We start from the raw sequence: 18,451 nt of genomic DNA, 5'->3' as shown, positions 1-18,451 counted from the left end.
CGACATTTGCATCGAAACTTAATGAGGAGGCCTTTCATAATCAGAACTAAGCGGGATGCACACACATTGGGGACTTATTCAACAAGGCATCCAACAAAGACTTTACGGGTTAAAAGAAGCATATACATTCAGGTTCACACAAATCCAACACTGGGTGCCACAGAAAGGTATGAAGGCAGCTGTCAGGAGACCTCTGCCACCATTTGAAAGACTGCTATAAAGGGTATCAATAAAAACACCTTTCTAGAATTTGCAAACTGCTCCACAAGAGGGGTAATTGGGAGGAATTGATTTCAGAGTAGGTTATGTTATGTTACTGGGTACTTATAAAGTGCACGGCTACTCCCTGGAGTGTCCCGGCGCTAGAAGAAAGAGAACCAGTGACCGAGCCAATCAGGACGCCCGAGGGCCGCTAACCTATTGTGAAAAGAGCCAAGTTTTTAATCCACGTCTAAAGCTAAGAGGGTCCTGCGCCTGACATAAGGCTGGCGGCAGATTATTCCAAAGCTGGGAAGCTACCACCTGAAAGGACTGCCCACCCATCCGAGAGCGGGAGAACCTAGGGATTTGCAAAAGCCGCTTATTTGAGGACCTCAAACTTCTGGGAGGAACATAGTGCTAGCATCTGTTTCTCAGATTTAGGGCCCCAATATCATGAAAGGTCTTAAAAGCCAGAACCAAGGCTTTGAAATGTGTCCTCTTACGAACTGAAAGCCAGTGCACTGACTTCAGTTGAGGAGTCATGTGTGTCCTTAGATCCTCCATAAGTATGGCTCTAGCCGCGGCGTTTTGCACCACCTGTAGGCGGCCAAGAAGATATTCAGGAAGGTCTAAATAGAGAACATTCACATAATCTAGGCGGGACAGAATCAGTGCTTGTACTACTATTTTCCTATGGGAAACCGGGATTAATGGGAGGAAGTTTCTCAATATTTTCAGTAGGCCAAAACATGTGCCTGCCACGGCCTGGGATTTCATGGGTGGGAGGTAGAACATGGGAAATCCTTTAGAGCAGAACGGTGGGACATAATAGTCAGGTTGGCAAACTTCCATTTTTGGCACCAGGTCCTGATAAGCTTATATGCCTTGAACAGCAACAGGCCAAACAGACGCAGGAGGGGATGAAAGAGAAGAAAGAATGGAACATATCATTTGGGGATGTGATATGTTTAGGGAATTTTAAAAGCAATACAAGAGACCCTTAAAAGACCTAGTCCGAAGGACCCAGGGGACATCCTGCTAGTGAGGTTTACGAATGTGTATCAGGGACACACAGGAGGGGCTCTGAACCATATTCTTTTCCTTTCTGAAAAGCAAATGATTCTGTTAAAATGAGGCAAACACTGATTCCCCCACCACCATGAGTAAATAACTCCAGACTATAGAACATCTTATGCATGGAGAAAACCCAGTGCTCGATCAGTGGTATCATACAATAATTTTTGAAGTTCTGGTCTTCACTCCTGAAATACTTAGCTACAGAATGCAGAGATGTGGCTTAACAACTCTGAGCACACAAGACCCTAGCCATCGAATATAATTTAGTCAATCACAGAGGATGTACACTCCTGGCTCGCGCAACGGACACTTGAGCTGTACTTGCATATCAAAGCAACTCCGCAGTCTGGTAGGGGTGGAGAAGCAGGGGGAGTTTGTCTTTTTTTGCCCCCCCCCCCCCCCCCCCCCTCCCCCCCTACAAGTCATTTTTGGTTTATTTATGTAATCAAAAAGCCCTAAAAACATTTATTGAGCAATAAGATAAGATGTCGGATGTATATATGGATCAATAACAACGCCCCACGAAAACTATCTAGCTGAATCTCTCTGCATTTGTCCATGAGACATGTCAGAAGGCAAGATAAGATTTAAAAAAATGCTTTGCATCCTTGCAAGGGTTAAGTCAAACTACTACATGGATCAGTACTAGGAGACACTCTTCCAGAACCTTACGGTACCCATCGATCAATTTTCAATAGTTTAACAGAAGCAATCAAAGCAAAACTCTTCTAAAGCACAAGGAGAAATCCTGTTTCAAGTGGCCCTCTCCAGGTGGTCTGTGCAGGCTAAATAGATAGGTCAATAGTATATATCAGGATGAACACTAATCAACAAAAAGCGAGAGTTAACTTCTGCCTCAGCTGCCTTTTAGATACAATATTTCAAAAACCTGTCAATTCATCTACAGCCCGAAGACCAGATAAACCATTTCATCCTACGTATTGCAGAAAAAATCGAATTTAAGGGCTACAAACTCATCTCTCTTTTCTACTGCCTACAAAAAAGATTAAGGTCCCAAACGCTTGGCAGGGCAGTATAATAAGGCTAGCGTTCAAGCCAGCGTGAAAACACCACCTCAGCGATCACAAAGCCATGCTCCTCGGTTCTTCTATGAAACTATTTACAAAACACACACTTTGTAGCTAGCAGGATTGAGCACACAGAAATCTCCTACCTTCGCTTCATTAAGTGGCAAGAGTGGATTTGACACTGCATTCAACAGAAAGAATAGAGTGACCAAAGTTAAAGAAACAAATTCAGACACAGAATTGTTCCCAACTGCTTTGAAACAATGATGGTTCAACAACACATAGGTACTTGGGGAGTAAGAGCAAGTTAGTGCTTGAAATCAGTGCAATTAAATGCCTACCCTATTGCTTTATGCAGGAGAATGTTTGTAAATTTTCCCGCATAACTGTTTTATGTTATTATGACAACGCATATCACATGTCAAGTCTTAAAGGTTATGGAATTGTAAACTACGGAAATGTTTCAGAAAACATGTCATTGTTGGCGGTTGTAGTCTAAGGCTTGAATTAGGTTTTGAAAGACTAGTTCGTAAAATTTAAGAAGCTTTTTTTAGACTGTGATAAGGATCGAGGAAAGGTGAACCTCTCACCTGCTTCATCTTTTATTAACATAAGCTAACAACATCCTAGTAGACACAGGCCCAAGCAGGCTCTGTTATCAGTGGTGTAAATATCAGTGAAAAAAACCTACTTTTACATAAACTGTTCCCGCTCCCTCCACATACCCTGGAGTGGTCCGCTCTGAACTCTATCCATTCAATTAATAACTCTCTACAAAAACAGGGCTAGTGAATGGTGCCGAAGGAAGCATAAGGTGAACAAAGCGGACGTGGACTGGGAGACGGATATGGTTGAGAGAGAGAGAAAGAGGGTTGGGCGAAAATAGGGAAAAGCAGCTTAAATAATGCTGTGGTGGAAAGCAGGCCTGACAGAGTGTACAGGAAGAGTGTGAAAAAGAAGAGTGAGTCAGAGCAGGAGAGCCACAATGGCGGTGGGAGCGATTCATTAGATGCATTAATTTTGGATATTTGACTACGTTCTGCGACTTTGCTGAACTGTGTTAAAAGAATAAGTAGGAAATGGACAATAACAGAATAATCTCACCATGTCTCAGGTGTGTGAGAAGCAACGGAAAAATAGAAAATAATAACTTACGGGGCAAAGCAACCAAAAAGTCATTGTTTTTAACACCAAGCAAAAGTGCATTATGTGGGGGAAGGAGAGAGACTTCTGGTCTTTGAACAGAAGGCGTGTAAAATTTGGCGCTATGGCCAGAGCTACCGACTTTGCAACTGGGGGAACCAGGCTCGAGCCCCAGCACAGGCAGAACATCCTGTGATTCTGGACTAATCACTTAATCTTACCGTGCTTAACAACAAAAATATGAGTGTGTCCTTGTGTAAAATAACTGGTGCTCATGTAAAGCTCTCCAATAACCTCGGGTCGAGGATGTGCTGTGTAAAAATGCTAGCGCGTCATACCTCCTTTTTGAGGTCCACCCTGCAGGCAGCGTACGTGCTCGACCCAAAAATGTGTTTTGCCAGGGAATGAATTCAGAAAAATAAACGATTGGCTTTAAATAAAATCCAAAAGAGCATGTAGACAAACATAAAAGAATGCATAAATCCATTAAAACAATTTTTTGCTAGCTTTTTCTAAATTTGAAGTTTTCACATGTGGTTACAGTTCTCCCAAGTCCTGAATTGGGACTGAATGAACAAGGTATAGGTATTTAATCAATAAAGTGGTTATAGAGGGGGACACGCAAAAACAAAACGAGTAACGTATAAGAAGGAAGTTCCGAAAGCATATTTGTAACATGGGAGAGTACTGGAGAGAGAGAGGGGCTGAGGTCCTCGCAGACAATCAAACGCAACATAACACCAGACAGAATTGAGAAGCAGGCACCTCTAAACATGAGCATGAAATTAATGTTTTAGAAAACGGCGAGTCTATGCAAACTTTAGGAGGCAAGCACAAGAGTCACCTAAATTGAACTATAAAAAGTATTCCAGATTAGAAAACAATACGATTGAAAATACGTTACTTGAAGAATAAGCAGCCTAAGTAATGATGGACAATAGTAAATAAATAGAATGGAAAATTGGTTTCTGCTGTCAATGGAATCATGCAGTCATGTGCAGTGTAAAAGTTATTTGAAGCTTTATTTCAAGCAATTTGTGTTTATATATTTTTTCAAGAAAGGGTAAATTATTCTTGTATAGTTCTTTTGAGAAAAAGCAGCAGTGCAGTGTTTCGGCTTGTTAGCAGTGATTGTGAATTCCTTGAAAGCAGTAGTGTTTTTAACCAAGTAAGGTCGCAAGTGAACTGTAATAAATTATAATAAACGTGCTTCATCAAGTTTAGCAGTTTTTTGTTTTGAGATGGAAGCGAGATAAAGGAACATCAGTTCCTAGCTGTAAAACGGTACCAAGCGATTTGCAGCAGAGAATTAAAGAGAGATGCCAGGTTCCAACCAGAACTCCCGAGTTGAGTTCCGGCAATGGTTCAACATCCTGTTATCCTGGGCAAATCAGTAAATGTCCCCATGTGTAAAAAAGAATGGGATCTTATGTGTTGTAGGTGTTGCTCGTGTAAAGTACCCAAATACATAAAACAAGCATTGGTCGCGCGGCTGTACGGCCGTGAAAGCAAAAGTGATGGCAGGGACGCGCTCTGTGGTGGGCAGGGGCAGAGTGAGGCGCTTGGGAGAGCAAGACATAATGAGTCATGAAAGCCACATTTAGGCTGTACGCGTGAACGCAAGCTTGAGGCCAGGAAAAGATTGTGGTAGCACTTTGAAAAGCCACTAACTAAATGTCTCGCTGAGGCAGCGCATGCGCTGGCTCAGCGAGACCTAAAAATGGGATGGCTCCTCCTTTTCCTTCCCAGGGGTGTGGAATTTAATAAAATATCTACTTGTCCATGGGACAGGTTCCTTTATAAAACTACTTGTCCTCAAACAAAATCCATTTCTTATTCTTATTCAAGAATCTTTATTCGGTGATTAAAAAACACCATAAAAGCACACCTACATATACATAGATAACAAAGCATTAAATATTAATCGAGATCCTTGTACATAGATAATACAATAAAAATACCAACATACAGGGCCGTGAATTTAAAATAAAGAGTCCCAAGTCTTTCATTCCTCTCCCCTCGTCATCCTTAGTCGGGCCGCAACCTTGATAAAATTCATAACACAGCACAAGGTTAGCGGGTCAGAAGCTTTTTGCAAAAAGACTAGTGCATCCCTGGCGTGTTCCTGTTGGGCTTTTTTTAAGATATTTACTAGGAATCTGCGCCTGGGCATAGAATAATAGGGACAAAGCAGGATAAAATGAAGGAATCCTGCGGAGACCGGTTGTCGCAGCCGCAGGGTCCCTTCTGCTCAATTGACGTGGTGAAACCTGCTGGTGAAGCCAACATAAAGGGAAGTAAGTTCAGTCTAAAACGACACATCAGAAATCTATCCTGTGTGTTATGCACAAGATACAGATAGGGCTCCATACCCTCCACACTCTTTACCAGATTATAAGCCCTCACAGACTTTTTCTCTCCTTCAGCCTCAGCTCGGCATTGGGTTTTCCGCTCTAGGAAAATTTCCCCTACTTGTTTCTTGCGCTGTGCTGAGATGGTTGTGGGGTTCCTGAAGAGATTTCCAAACCCTAGATCCTCAAGGGTGTTTCTCACATATTTAAGCCAGGGGATGCGCATGCAGTGAGTCCTACCTAAGCAGTCCAATAGAATTTCTCTGCTTAAGTGCGCATCTGGATTTACCCAGATTTTTAGCCAGGCCACAATTGGCCTAAGTTTTAACAAATCGTCCAGATATGGCCTCCCTAGCTCCCTGTGAGCTATAAATCCAGCAGTACTGGGTGGTGCCCTCAGGATAGATTTCAGGTATCTGTTTTCTTCCTGTTCAATTCTAATGGTGTTCACAAAGCCCCAAACTTCTGCCCCGTAACTTACGTTGGAGCATGTTATGGAGCCGTACAAGTTCATCACCTGTTCCGGACTCCATCTGCCCAGCCTCCTGCCATATCCAGCTATTGCCCCATTAGAGGCAATCATTTTACTACAACGTTCTACCACCAAGGAGTTAAATTGAAGAGCACCATCAAAGGTTACTCCAAGATAGGAGAACGTTTTAACCTCCTCTAAACAATGGGTACCTATTGTGTAAGAGAATTTAGAGGAATGTTTTTTGCCTGCCAGGAGCACATATGATTTGCCTAGGTTGACAGATAAGTCCAGGTTACTCATGAACTTAACAAACCCATCTATCAGGATTTGTAGGCTTCGGGGTGTGCGTGCAAGCAAGACCGCGTCGTCTGCATAAAGCAGGACCGGGATATGCCGCGTCTCAACCCTTGGGGAGTCTGCCTTTAAACCCAAAAGAAACTGCTCCAGGTTGTTAATATAAAGGGAGAACAAAAAAGGGGCAAGAATACAACCTTGTCTGACTCCACTTTTACATGGGAAAGAGTCAGACAATCCACCCTCCCTATTAAATCTAACCTTGGCCGTAGTGTCGCTATGCAGCTCTCTCAATATGGTGATTAAACCACTCTCAATCCCCATGCCTGACATCATGTCCCACAACTTCCCTCTATTGACGTGATCGAATGCTGCTGCCAGGTCCATGAATCCCATATAAATGGGTTCATCACTGGCCAGAGTATATTTGGCAGTCAGCATATATAGGTTCAGGCATTGGTCACTAGTGTACCTCCCTGACCTGAACCCATATTGAGTGTCCGAGAAGATGTTATTCTCTTCGGTCCACTCGGACAGTCTGTTTAGAATTGCCCTTCCCAGAAGTTTAGCCGAAACGTCAATCAGGGAAATAGGCCGGTAGCACTTAGGGTCGTCCTTGTTGCCCTTTTTGAAGATTGGCACAATGATCGCTTTAGACCATGATGGAGGGAGACCGCAGGTGATAGCAGTGTTTAAAACCCTGGTCATCAGGGGGGCCCATAATTCTATATTACTAAGAAACAGGTCAGGGGGAATTCCATCCGGACCCGGGGCTTTGTTCTTAGTTCTCTCCATCCCTGCCGTGATCTCCTTAAGAGTAAATACTACCGGGGGAACCTGACTTGGGGTTACTGATGGCTCTACATGGGTGCCCGGTTCATGATTATACAAACTCCTAAAGTGGGTAACCCACTGCTCCGGGAGGATGTTAGCCCCTATCTCCGGAGAATCATTTTCTTGAAAGGTCGGTTTATTAATGATTCTCCAAAACCCCGCTAGGTCTTTTCTTTCCCCTGCCTCTCTCAGATCTGCCCATGCTTCTGCCTGCAGGGTGAGTTTCCTCCTTTTGGTCTCTTTTTTATATTTTTCTCTGCACGCCCTAATTTTTTGTGGATCCCGTGGTTTTGACTTAAGAGAGCATTTCAATTCCCTCAGTGCTTTAGAACAATCTTTATCAAACCACCGGGGATTTACCAGGTTACATGTGGGCACACTGGACCTTAGTAGTCCATCGATCAGGTTAGCAATATGGTCGAACGCTTCTAGTAACCTTGGTCCCTGGACTTCCAGATTCAAACAGTCATTTATGGCCAGCAAACCCTTATCGCTCAAGTTTTTATAAAACTTCACCCCATCTATTTTGGACCATTTCAATCTCCTGCCTTGATCGGTGACCCTCTCCTCAATTAAACGATGGACATTGGATCCAATACCCGCCCTATACAGGAGCGTTAAGACAAGCGGGTTATGGTCGCTGAAGCTGTTCCAGTCTATCCCTACACTGATTACTTTGTTAACCAGAGATCTCGAAACCAGGATATAATCTATAATAGATGAGCAGCCCCTGCCCTTGAAAGTTGGTGGGAGTGTACCATCCGACTGTGGGTCTATCATATTAATGGTGTGCTCTAGGTCGTACTTAAGCCGAAGCAACCTAAGAGCCAACCCAGTAGGCGAGTGAAAGAAATGCGGCCCCTTCTCAATTGGGCATTGTGCCCAGTCTGTATTTACTTTAACCAGTGCCGGGCAGAGGTGACAATTAAAGTCCCCCACCACAAGCAGCCCGTGAGACGGGCCCTTATTCTGGGATGTAATTTCTTGTCCTAACCTATGATCAAGTTCAGTTAATACCGGGGTATGGTTATTTACTAACTCAGTGTTATAGATGTTAAAAACAGAGAATCTTAACCCCTTTCCATGGAACCGAACTACCTGGATCCCATGTGAGGTCCAGTATGGGAAGGACCAGGTGCCTGGGGGGTCTAGATCTACATAGAGGGACAAACCGCCCATCGCTCTCCCTGAGCTGGATTTTCGGGCGGGAACAAAAAAGCACTTGTACCCCTGCAGGTGGTAATTATTCTCCACAGCCCATGTCTCCTGTACACATATGATGTGAAATTTTCTGATGAAGTCAACCCATTCCTTGTTGTTAAATTTGCCCGCTATGCCTGCTACGTTCCAAGAGATGAGTTTCACACCCTCTCCACTCCATTCTGCACCCCCCTGGGCCCTTGGTCTTGTTTCCTGCATTGACCCTTGCATTGCCCGCCCATGTCCCCCTCCTGTACTATCTATGACTATTGCCTTAGATTCAGCAAGCTTAGGTTCCCCCACATCAGCCGCCAAGGTTTGCTGAGCCTTAGAACTTTGCTCCTCCAACACCTCTACCAGAGCGCCCTTTTCTGTGCAACCCTGGGGGGCATTATCTGTTTGTCAATCGACCCCCTCTAAGCCATTCAGGCAATTGAACCGGTTATAGGTATAAAAGGGTTGTTCTGGTCTGCCAAATATCGGCCTAGGGTTAAGGGCCTGGTGTCTCCCCCTCCTACCAACCCTCTCCCAGCTGTCATGAATTTGGGGTGGCTGAAATGGGACTGGGGTAATGGGAAAAAAGAACGACACGTGGAGGGTTTGGATGGTGGATTCCCTAGATCTATTTTTCCCTTGACATATATAGGACACCGTTCCTGTATCCCTAAAACTCACCAATATGCAGTCCCCTATAATGGATTTGTGTGTTCTCCCCACCCATGGTACCCTTCTTACCATTATGATTTCATTATTGAATTGTGTCGGGAGGGGTCTGTTTATGTTTAACCACTTAATTACCCTACTTTTCAGGGCACAAAAATCCTCAGTTTCACCTTCCTCAAGTGGGGGGACACCCGCCATGACTACAGTGAGAGCATTAGTCTCTGGGGGTAGATTAGGTCTACGTGGTCTCAGGGTGAGCTTCATTAGAGGGGTCGGGTGGTATTATCTACCGGCTGTGCCGGCGGTACAGGTCCTGGCGGAGGGTTGGGCATGTTGACGTTAAGGGGCTTAGTTGATGCAGGCTTTGACCTTAAGGGTTGTTGTGGGGCCGCCGCATTCGCGGCTTGTGGAGGGACTGAGTTTGCAACACTATTTGCCGACTGTTGAGGGGCTACAGTGGGGGGAGTAGAATCTAGTTGCCTTCCCTGTCGACCAGCTGGAGTTTTCAGACTACCTAATGTGGCCTCCAGAATGGTTAGTCTGATCTCAATCTTTTTTATGCTTTCGCTGATCGGTAATAATAGAGACCTTAGCAAAAATTCTAGGTTTCCAAGCGGAACAACAGACAAGGGAATATTAGCAATACTAGCTCCTGTATCTTTTATCGTAGCAGGAGCTGGATCCTCATGAGCAATGGGTTTAGGATGTGAATCAACCGTTGATTTCTCTACTAATGCGGGGGTTTTTAAAAACTTCCCAAAGTCCGAATGGGGAACCTTGGGTTTGTTCCTTCCTTGAACTCCCTTCGATTTCCTCCTGCGTTTATTGGGAGGGGGTCCAAAAGCTACTTGTGTGGTGACTGGCTTAGATTTAGCCTTCCTGGTCTTGGGGGCTGGGGGAGGTTGGGAAACTTAATCAATGGTCACCCTGGTGGGGCTAGGACTGATAGCTGGAGCTATACTCGTGACTGCAACTGGTGAAATGTTAGTGCAATCCCTCAGCAGTAGTGGGACATCATCAATTCGGGACAGCTCCTCCCTGGGCGTAATGGGTTGGTCTCCGAGGGGGGTATTTTTCAAGTTGTCTATTGAGCGTCTCCGCTCTGCCCTTAACCTGGACAGGTTACACTCTTTGTCCCCCTCCCCCACTGCCCGGGAGAAATAATTCTCTAGAGTCCTATTTTTAACTCCTCCCGGCTTCAATGGGGTGCTCTCCCTTGCCGGGGACGGCATGGTGTTCGTAATGAGTTATACTCGGCGGGGGGCTCTACCAGTGAAATGAGTCCAGGGGTCGGATGCACGACCCAAGAGGGTAGGCCCTGCCCGGCCTACTTCGGCCTATGACGGCCTTAGACGGTCCCGGGCTTCTCCCGGCCCGCTCCCGCAAAGCGGAAGCCCTTTACACTGTTATACGCTATACTACCTCGTGATAGGTTGATAGGCGGGGGGCGTGGCCAGCGGGGAGAGCAGCCCAGGTGTAACCAATTGGGCGCGCAGGGACTCCTGGACGCTGGAGTCCCTGGCAAGAAGCTCGCAGCCCCGCCGAGTCACTTGCCTGCACCGCGTTCCTCAGCCAAAGTCCAAACACTCAGTCCCAGTTCAGGAAGGACACGAGCGCTGCGGGACCCGCGAAGCGGGTCCGGCGAGGCGCTAGATGACTCCTCTGCAACAAACAGGGCACAGCAATCCACAGGCTTCCTGGGAGCAAGGGTCCACTCCACACGACTCCCAAAAGGATCCCAGGTAACAGCGAGACAGGTCCGGTTTTGCTTCGTTGAAGGGGGCGTGGCCAGCGGGGAGAGCAGCCCAGGTGTAACCAATTGGGCGCGCAGGGACTCCTGGACGCTGGAGTCCCTGCCAAGAAGCTCGCAGCCCCGCCGACTCACTTGCCTGCACCGCGTTCCTCAGCCAAAGTCCAAACACTCAGTCCCAGTTCAGGAAGGACACGAGCGCTGCGGGACCCGCGAAGCGGGTCCGGCGAGGCGCTAGATGACTCCTCTGCAACAAACAGGGCACAGCAATCCACAGGCTTCCTGGGAGCAAGGGTCCACTCCACACGACTCCCAAAAGGATCCCCTTGTCCCTTTGGTGCCATGTAGTGCAGCGACAAATTATGGCAACAATCTCATTATATAAGAGCTTTGATAATAGCCTCTCTGATTATGCCACAGCCTATACCTTAGTAGGGTTTGAATACTAGCAATTCCCTTATTTTGCCACCTTTCAACAGATCTACATACTGGGGCTAAAGGTAGCAGTAAGCAATAGTTCTCCATGGTTGGAATGCCCTTTTGAGTCTGTGCAAACCTACTCATTTGCATGTGTATTGGGTTTTCATCAGTTTCTCTCTCATTTTTTTCTCATATAGAGAAAGGTTGGAAATTTACTCCTGACAAGGGCAGAAGTAAAACTTTTTCAAGGGTTGAGGGAAAAAGTGGTTGCCGGTAAAGTGAACTTGCCAGTGCGAAAATGCAGCATACACCTATTCTAGGAGTATGATTTCCTGACCTATTTCTGTAAAGCCTTGTGAATTCATGAAAGCCCTAAATCTGCACTACTGCAAGGATATATACAATGGGGACACTTTTGTGACTTTGCTTAAGAATTGGGCCCTTGTTAAGGGCTGGCGTATTGTTTTTATAAAATTTCTTTTGTCAACCGGCTGGCTTCACTGTGAGTGGCAGCATTCTGTTTTTTCACAAGGAGCATATCGGCACTCAAAGTAGTTTTGTTCAGTGCCAGGACTACTGTGTCAATGCTTGGTTTTTGAGACAAAGAATAAATTTGCTTTTGCCAATGTTTATATAATGATGAGGGCACGGAGCTCCCCCAATTAAAACGTTTTACAAAACCCATGTCAAAACAAGACACGTATTGACATAACCAAAAGGCTGACAAGCAAAGTCATACCTATTGGCTTTGCCAATGCTTGTTTATTTTTGTTTCCTATAATTTTGTTGCAACTGGTTACACTGATTTTCCATTATGAATATTTTTGGGAAATACTAGCACGTGTCAACACATTTTGCTGAATGATGCTTCAAAGAAATGGTACCCAAAATTTCACAGTAGTTAAACATTTTTTTAATAAACATATTATTTTGAAAGCAAAGAATCATCAATATTGCTTTTGCATATATTTGCATCTAATCAGACCGCATCCTGGAAGCATTTACGTAGCCTTATGTTGTTAAACTTTGCAAATGTCAGTAGTGCAGTCTGAACTCACATTTCCTTAGAGCGCTCACCCTAATAATAAAGGCTTTCTGTTAGTGAGCCATAAATACAAGTTCAAACAGCATTAACTTATGGACACAAATATTTCCTTAACTGCAGAAAATGCTTTTTCCTGATCCAAAATGTGGTAGTGTGACGTGTCATCCAAAGGGTTTGTGCTGCAGAGGGTTGGTCCTACTTGTCCCAAGGACAAAGCAAACATGAAAATTTGTCCTAGACCCCAAACAATATGTCCTTGGCGTCGGGCTATAGGAATTCCACGCCCCCACTTTCTTGCGGCTAAAGCTTGGAACTCATTTACTTTTCAACTTCAGACGATAAGGGATGAACGCACCATAAGACGCCTTCTTAGGACCTGACTATTTGAAAGTTCATTTAAATAATTTTATTTTAACACTGATCGTCTGAGAGCCTGGTAGCGTGGGACACTCTGAGTAGCTGTGAGCTCTATAAACTCATGATTGATTGATTGTAATTACTTACATTTACACTTCTATGTATAGTGATGCATATACTTATTTCTTCTCAGGTACTATCCTAAAGAAGTCTAAAAGGCTTTTCGAAGATGTACATGAAGACTTCTGTGACATCCGAAATATCTTGTTGAAATTCCAGGAGTGGCGTGAGAAGTTTCCAGACTCCTACTACGATGCATACATAAGCCTTTGTCTCCCCAAGCTTTTAGATCCACTAATCCGAATTCAGTTAATCACTTGGAATCCTCTTGAGGTACTACCATTCGCCATTGTTTAACTTCGTATGTTAAAATCTTTACACTAGAGCGGCACAATCTACTTTATGAAGTGTAGTACTCGATCCATAAAAAAGCTTGTTTTGGTCTTTCCTCCTGCTCCTATCTCCTACAAAAACTAAAATATTCCATGTTTTTATTAATTGTGTGTTGAACAAGTGAACAATTTTATATTCTTCTCAAGGCTGGTTGTCATTTTTATTAGCAGCATCATGTTCTATATGTCTGATGGATACTTAACTGCATATTCCTCACTTTAGAAAATCCCTCAGGTGACAGACTGGATCCATAGATTTTTCATAGCCGTGTCCTGCAAGCTGCTAGGGGGCATCGTTCAGCTCAATGTTTGCTCCATACAACTCTGGAACTGACACAGCTGCATGTAAGTGCCACACCCTGCACATTAATGTCAGTTCTTTTTATTTCCACGACTCCTGACTTGGATCCTGAGCTACGATCCCAACTTTTTTTGGTTCCTATTATTCCAAACGTTTCTACAGTGTTCTAGGGAGCAATCAATGTCCTCACCTAAAATAACATCATTCAAGCTATGCGCAACTGCAGGAAGCGGATGTTGGTCACAGATCACATGAGGTATGCTTTTGGTACATGAGCTCAGGACATGACTCGAAGTCATGTGACAAGTGGCCACCCCAAGACGATTCGAGAAAGGAAGGTGAAGTTGTATGTCACAAAACACAAAAATAAGTTGTGCCACTCGTTCACATCCCACCTGCAGTCCAACTTGTGGACCTGCACCCAATAATTACACTGTGCTACAACTGCTCCACTTCCAGCGCAATTTAATTAGGTAAGTCTAAACACAAATATAAAGGAGAAAAACTGGACCCAACCACAGCCTACCGCTATTGATTCCAAAGAGAAGGCGCAAGCGTATCAAAGTGTCAGTTGTTCTCCATAGAAGTCACCTGCCATGGAGCCAATCCCTCAGTTGATTGGGACGTAACCAGAGTTTCCTGGGCTGATGCTGCAGCAGCGTGAAGCCCTGACGGTGTCCATGATGCAAATTTTCCGTGCGGTACCAGTTTCCTCTAGCAATCCTTCAGACCCGTTAAACCACGGGGACCTCCACATAGGTTACTACTGGCGGGTCCCTCTCCAGCGCAATCTGTCTCCTTGGGACCTGTTACCAGGTCTGTATTGACTGTGGTACAGACTACTTCTCCGTCACATAATCCAAACCACTTCCTGCCACCCTAACACTGGTGCCGCTGGCCCCGATGATGATCCGGTGCCGCTACCCATGTCTGAACCCGCACAGACATCAGTTTGAGCTAGACCAATTTCACGCTAGGAGATACAAAGGTGCAACCAGTTGTTGCACCTTGACTAATCTTATATTGTGTAGTAACTATCAACAGAGGCTCCAATATCTTTGTGGCTCTTACTATTCTCTTGTACCAGAGCGGGATTCACTCCCAGGATATTAATGATGATGGTGGTGGTGGTGGGGAGGAGGCCTTACTTCCCCCTCATTACACTAATTCTGTCTTATACCTTGATTTACAGAACACCATTAGGCTCTGATGCAGAGTTTGACTTGCCACATGGGCCACAAATGGAAGAAAGTTCCTCATTTACAGAGAAGGTTCTGACTGCAACTGAAGTGATAAAATTACAGCTGCCCTCCATTGAAACTAAAGCAAATATTTTTATGGAAATCCTAAACCCTGGCCTGGAAGCATCTTCGCTTTTACTTCCATTTATTGATTCCTTCACTGATGCTATGACGATATTCCAAATCCTGACACAATGAGGGTATTGCCGTTGTGTGCACTGTGAGAAATTCCACAAAATAATTCACCCTTAATGTATTAACGTTTTTGGCTGACGCTCTACTTGTAGCAACCCACCGTCAAAAGCCACTAGAACATACAATAAACACCAATCCAAGGAGCGTCAAGAGTATACACTGTATTCACGCATCAAATTATGCAATTACTCAAGCCTTAGCAACAAAGTTGAATGCAGGCTTTCTTCATCAATTTTATCCAGTTCTTTTATATAAATAACCTTGCACCGACCACCACCAGGTCTGCAACCTCTGTGCTTAGCCGGAGCTGTTAGAAAGTGGGTTATTGGTAGGGGCAAATGTAGGTCTGCCACTGGCAATAAGGCCACTAACACATGATAGGACTCAGCATAGGTCTTAGAAAAGTATTCCTTTGCTTAACCCTTGGTAACGTGGCTGCGAGCAGACAGGCTTAACTTCAAAGACAGGTATGTAAAGCATTTAAAAACACAATTTCAGTAAATAATTAAGACACAACACAAAATAAAAATCCAACACCAATTCATAAAAATAGGTAATATTGTTATCTTTTAAATGACACCAAAACGAAAATAATCCACTGTAGGGAACCAGAGATATGAATTTTTAAAGATTAGTCACTTTCTAGTGCTTAGAAACCAGCAGTGCCCCGTTAAGTCATTTTGTTTTCTCTGTCAGGGACACACCTTTACAAATTGTTCTGAAGAATTCTAACCACTGTAGTGGGCCGCCTTCTTCAGCAAGCGGGGTCCAGTTAGAACACCTTCCTGGCGTTCTGCTTGCGGGTCCCAAAGTATCCAACACGCAATCCAAGGTTCTGGAATCTCCAAGAGGGTCCTTGAAAGTGTGAAACTTCAATTCCGCAATCCACTTGAACAAAACCCAGAGGACAACAAGATCACCTGCTCCGCCTGACTCGCCTTCTGCTCAAAGACAACATTGAGATACTGATGCAATCGGAGCCTCGCTTGATGCATTATAGAGTACCGACAGGAGGAAGACACCCCAGATTTCTTAGTGGACCGCTACATTGAGGAACAGCAAGAGTCCAGGCCCTCCAGCGAACAGCCCCTTAAGCTTAGCACCAAGCGAAGCTCCGATTCGGAATCTGAGACAGAGGAGCACCAAGTCCAGAAGGTACACCAACACATACAGACTTCAACTGTATGTCATTTGTTAGCTCTAACGGAAGGCCTCAAAGCAAATTTCGAACCAGCCCCCAATGCTAACAACTGCTCAAGTTCCTGGCCTCCTCCAGTGCTGACCGCTCCTTCGACGCCGACATCCACTTTGTCTTCGGAAGCCCTTTTCGGCTCTGAAACATCACTCTGTGCTGAAAACACTTTTGTAACCTTGGGCGAAAACACTTACCTGGCCCCCAAAACCACGTCATCCGTGGGGGTCAAAGGAGAAGGAGCAACTCATCCTCCAGTGTCTCCAGGAGGAGCTCTATGCTCAACACAAGAGACTTTTCATCCACTCACATACTGGGAAGACCATCACAAAACCACCTCCTAAAATGCAGGACACGCTTACCTGAAAAAGTAAGTTCTCCAGTATTGGATCTATCATAGATTCACATGCCTAAATCATTCCCTGCCGTTGAAGTTGGGGTCCCATGGTACCGTAGAAAGTAGTAGTCAATGATTCACTTAGGAGTTAATGTTAAAAACATTCACTTTAATAGCTTATCCTCAACATTTAAAAAGACCCAAAGTCCAGCCAATCAGCCGACACCTCCCTTAAGAACTCTCAGCACAACGGCTTCTGTCACACAGATTTTTTACCGAGTGCCTTGTGATGGGTGTCTCATTGAGCTCCGCTCAGTTTTCTGCTTTTTTATCAAGCTTAGAGAAGATTTAAATTCAGGACATCATTTACAACTAATATTTATATATATTTTGACTAGATCATCATGTTAGAGCCAACTAAAAAAGGACTATTCAGAACTTTTGGAACATGTGGAAAAAAGGCTGCACGCATAAAGAGTGCATCTACTGCCTACATCCGGAGCACAGGGTGAGAGACTGCAAGATATGTTGCACCTTATGCCAAAAATCTTTGAAAGTCAGAGAGGGAAGACTGTTAATCCGTCTCCAAAAACTAAAATCTAAAGAGCACCCCCTATCCGAGGAGGACGGTGATGAGTCCTCAAAGACTGAAACATCCCGCAAAAGGGATAGGTCTGGTGATAAAGTGCCTACAGAGTCACCAAAGAAGGCTAAGAAAAGACTCCTCATGGCTTTTCAGGGCAATCAAAAACATCTGAAGAGCGTCCTTTTAAAAGGGATAAAATCCCTTCAGGAAAGATTTGCTCTGAACCCACGACTCCATCCCTGAAGTGTCGTACTGTTTGTACCTCACTAGTCAAACTGTGCATTTGTTGGACAACATAATCATCAGGATTGTGCCAGACTGATTCCGTGCACACCCTCAGGATATTTTGGCTCATTGTCCCGCTATCCCACAATGCACCATCTGCAATCCAAACCTTACAGGGTGCCAAATGGATGTTCGACCTCAGAACAGGAAAATCCTGGACCCCGTCCCCCTCCCCCAGGAAATCGTGGTAACAGATCTAGAACTTTTTCGTTTGGACACTCGTGCAGCCCGAAAGAGATGCACAAGTAATACTCAGCAAGGCTTTCCAATATTTATTGAAGCATGGTGATTCTTGTGTAAAATATGTGCACTGCGATAATTAGTAGAATGAAACAGAGTAGCGTAATTAGCATTTTGAGGACAGTGAAAAGGATGAACAATTCCGCCGTTGTGCTAAGACAGTGAATATATGCGGGCATATATGTGCTGTGTATATTGCACCCCTACATAGCACTTCCTTGATCCAGTCTTGCCTAGTGTGGGTAATCTGCCAAATTCCTGCTGGGTGGACAAACTCCCGGTTACCTGTGGGTAAACGTCATCAGGCTGTCTGTCTTGGTCTAGAGCTTTGTAAATGAGTTATCCCAACAGTTGGCAACGTCACCTAGCTGCACTCTTGGGTTCTTTTCAAAAGGTCAGTCCAATTCAAAAAAGTTCAAGATATGCTTCTTTTCTTTTATTCCTATTTTATTACTGCATTTGATTCTTCATCATTATGATTGCTTTCATCGTAATCTTTCCTTGTGTGCCCTATGCATTTCGGGGCTTGCCCTTCTTCAGGGGACTTTATATATTGTGTGAATTCAATCTGCGGGTCCCGAGGAGGAACGCTACTGTACCTCTTGCAATTTGTAAAACGACACCGGACGGTACGGAACCCATCCATTCGAAGAATACCTCCCGTGTTTCTTGTGCATGCGTCAATATCTACCCTCGTGAACCCATTAGGAACACACGAGCGGATTGAATTCACACAATATATAAAGTCCCCTGAAGAAGGGCAAGCCCCGAAATGCATTGGGCA

The 18,451-nt window shown here is 44.7% G+C and overlaps 1 protein-coding gene across 1 annotated transcript in view; it reads left to right on the top strand.

The window, feature by feature from the left end:
• The window catches only part of GCFC2 (GC-rich sequence DNA-binding factor 2), a 338,027-nt gene that overhangs the window by 216,415 nt on the left and 103,161 nt on the right, over positions 1-18,451 (top strand). Inside the window, exon 11 of the mRNA XM_086926254.1 lies at positions 13,032-13,231. Within this exon, the coding sequence (XP_086782380.1) occupies positions 13,032-13,231 (200 nt within the window). The remainder of the gene's footprint in view (positions 1-13,031; positions 13,232-18,451) is intronic.

Source organism: Lissotriton vulgaris, chromosome 6 (genome assembly GCF_964263255.1).
Source record: "Lissotriton vulgaris chromosome 6, aLisVul1.2, whole genome shotgun sequence".
In the NCBI taxonomy this organism is placed as follows: domain Eukaryota; kingdom Metazoa; phylum Chordata; class Amphibia; order Caudata; family Salamandridae; genus Lissotriton; species Lissotriton vulgaris.
This window is presented reverse-complemented; position numbering and strand designations above follow the sequence as displayed.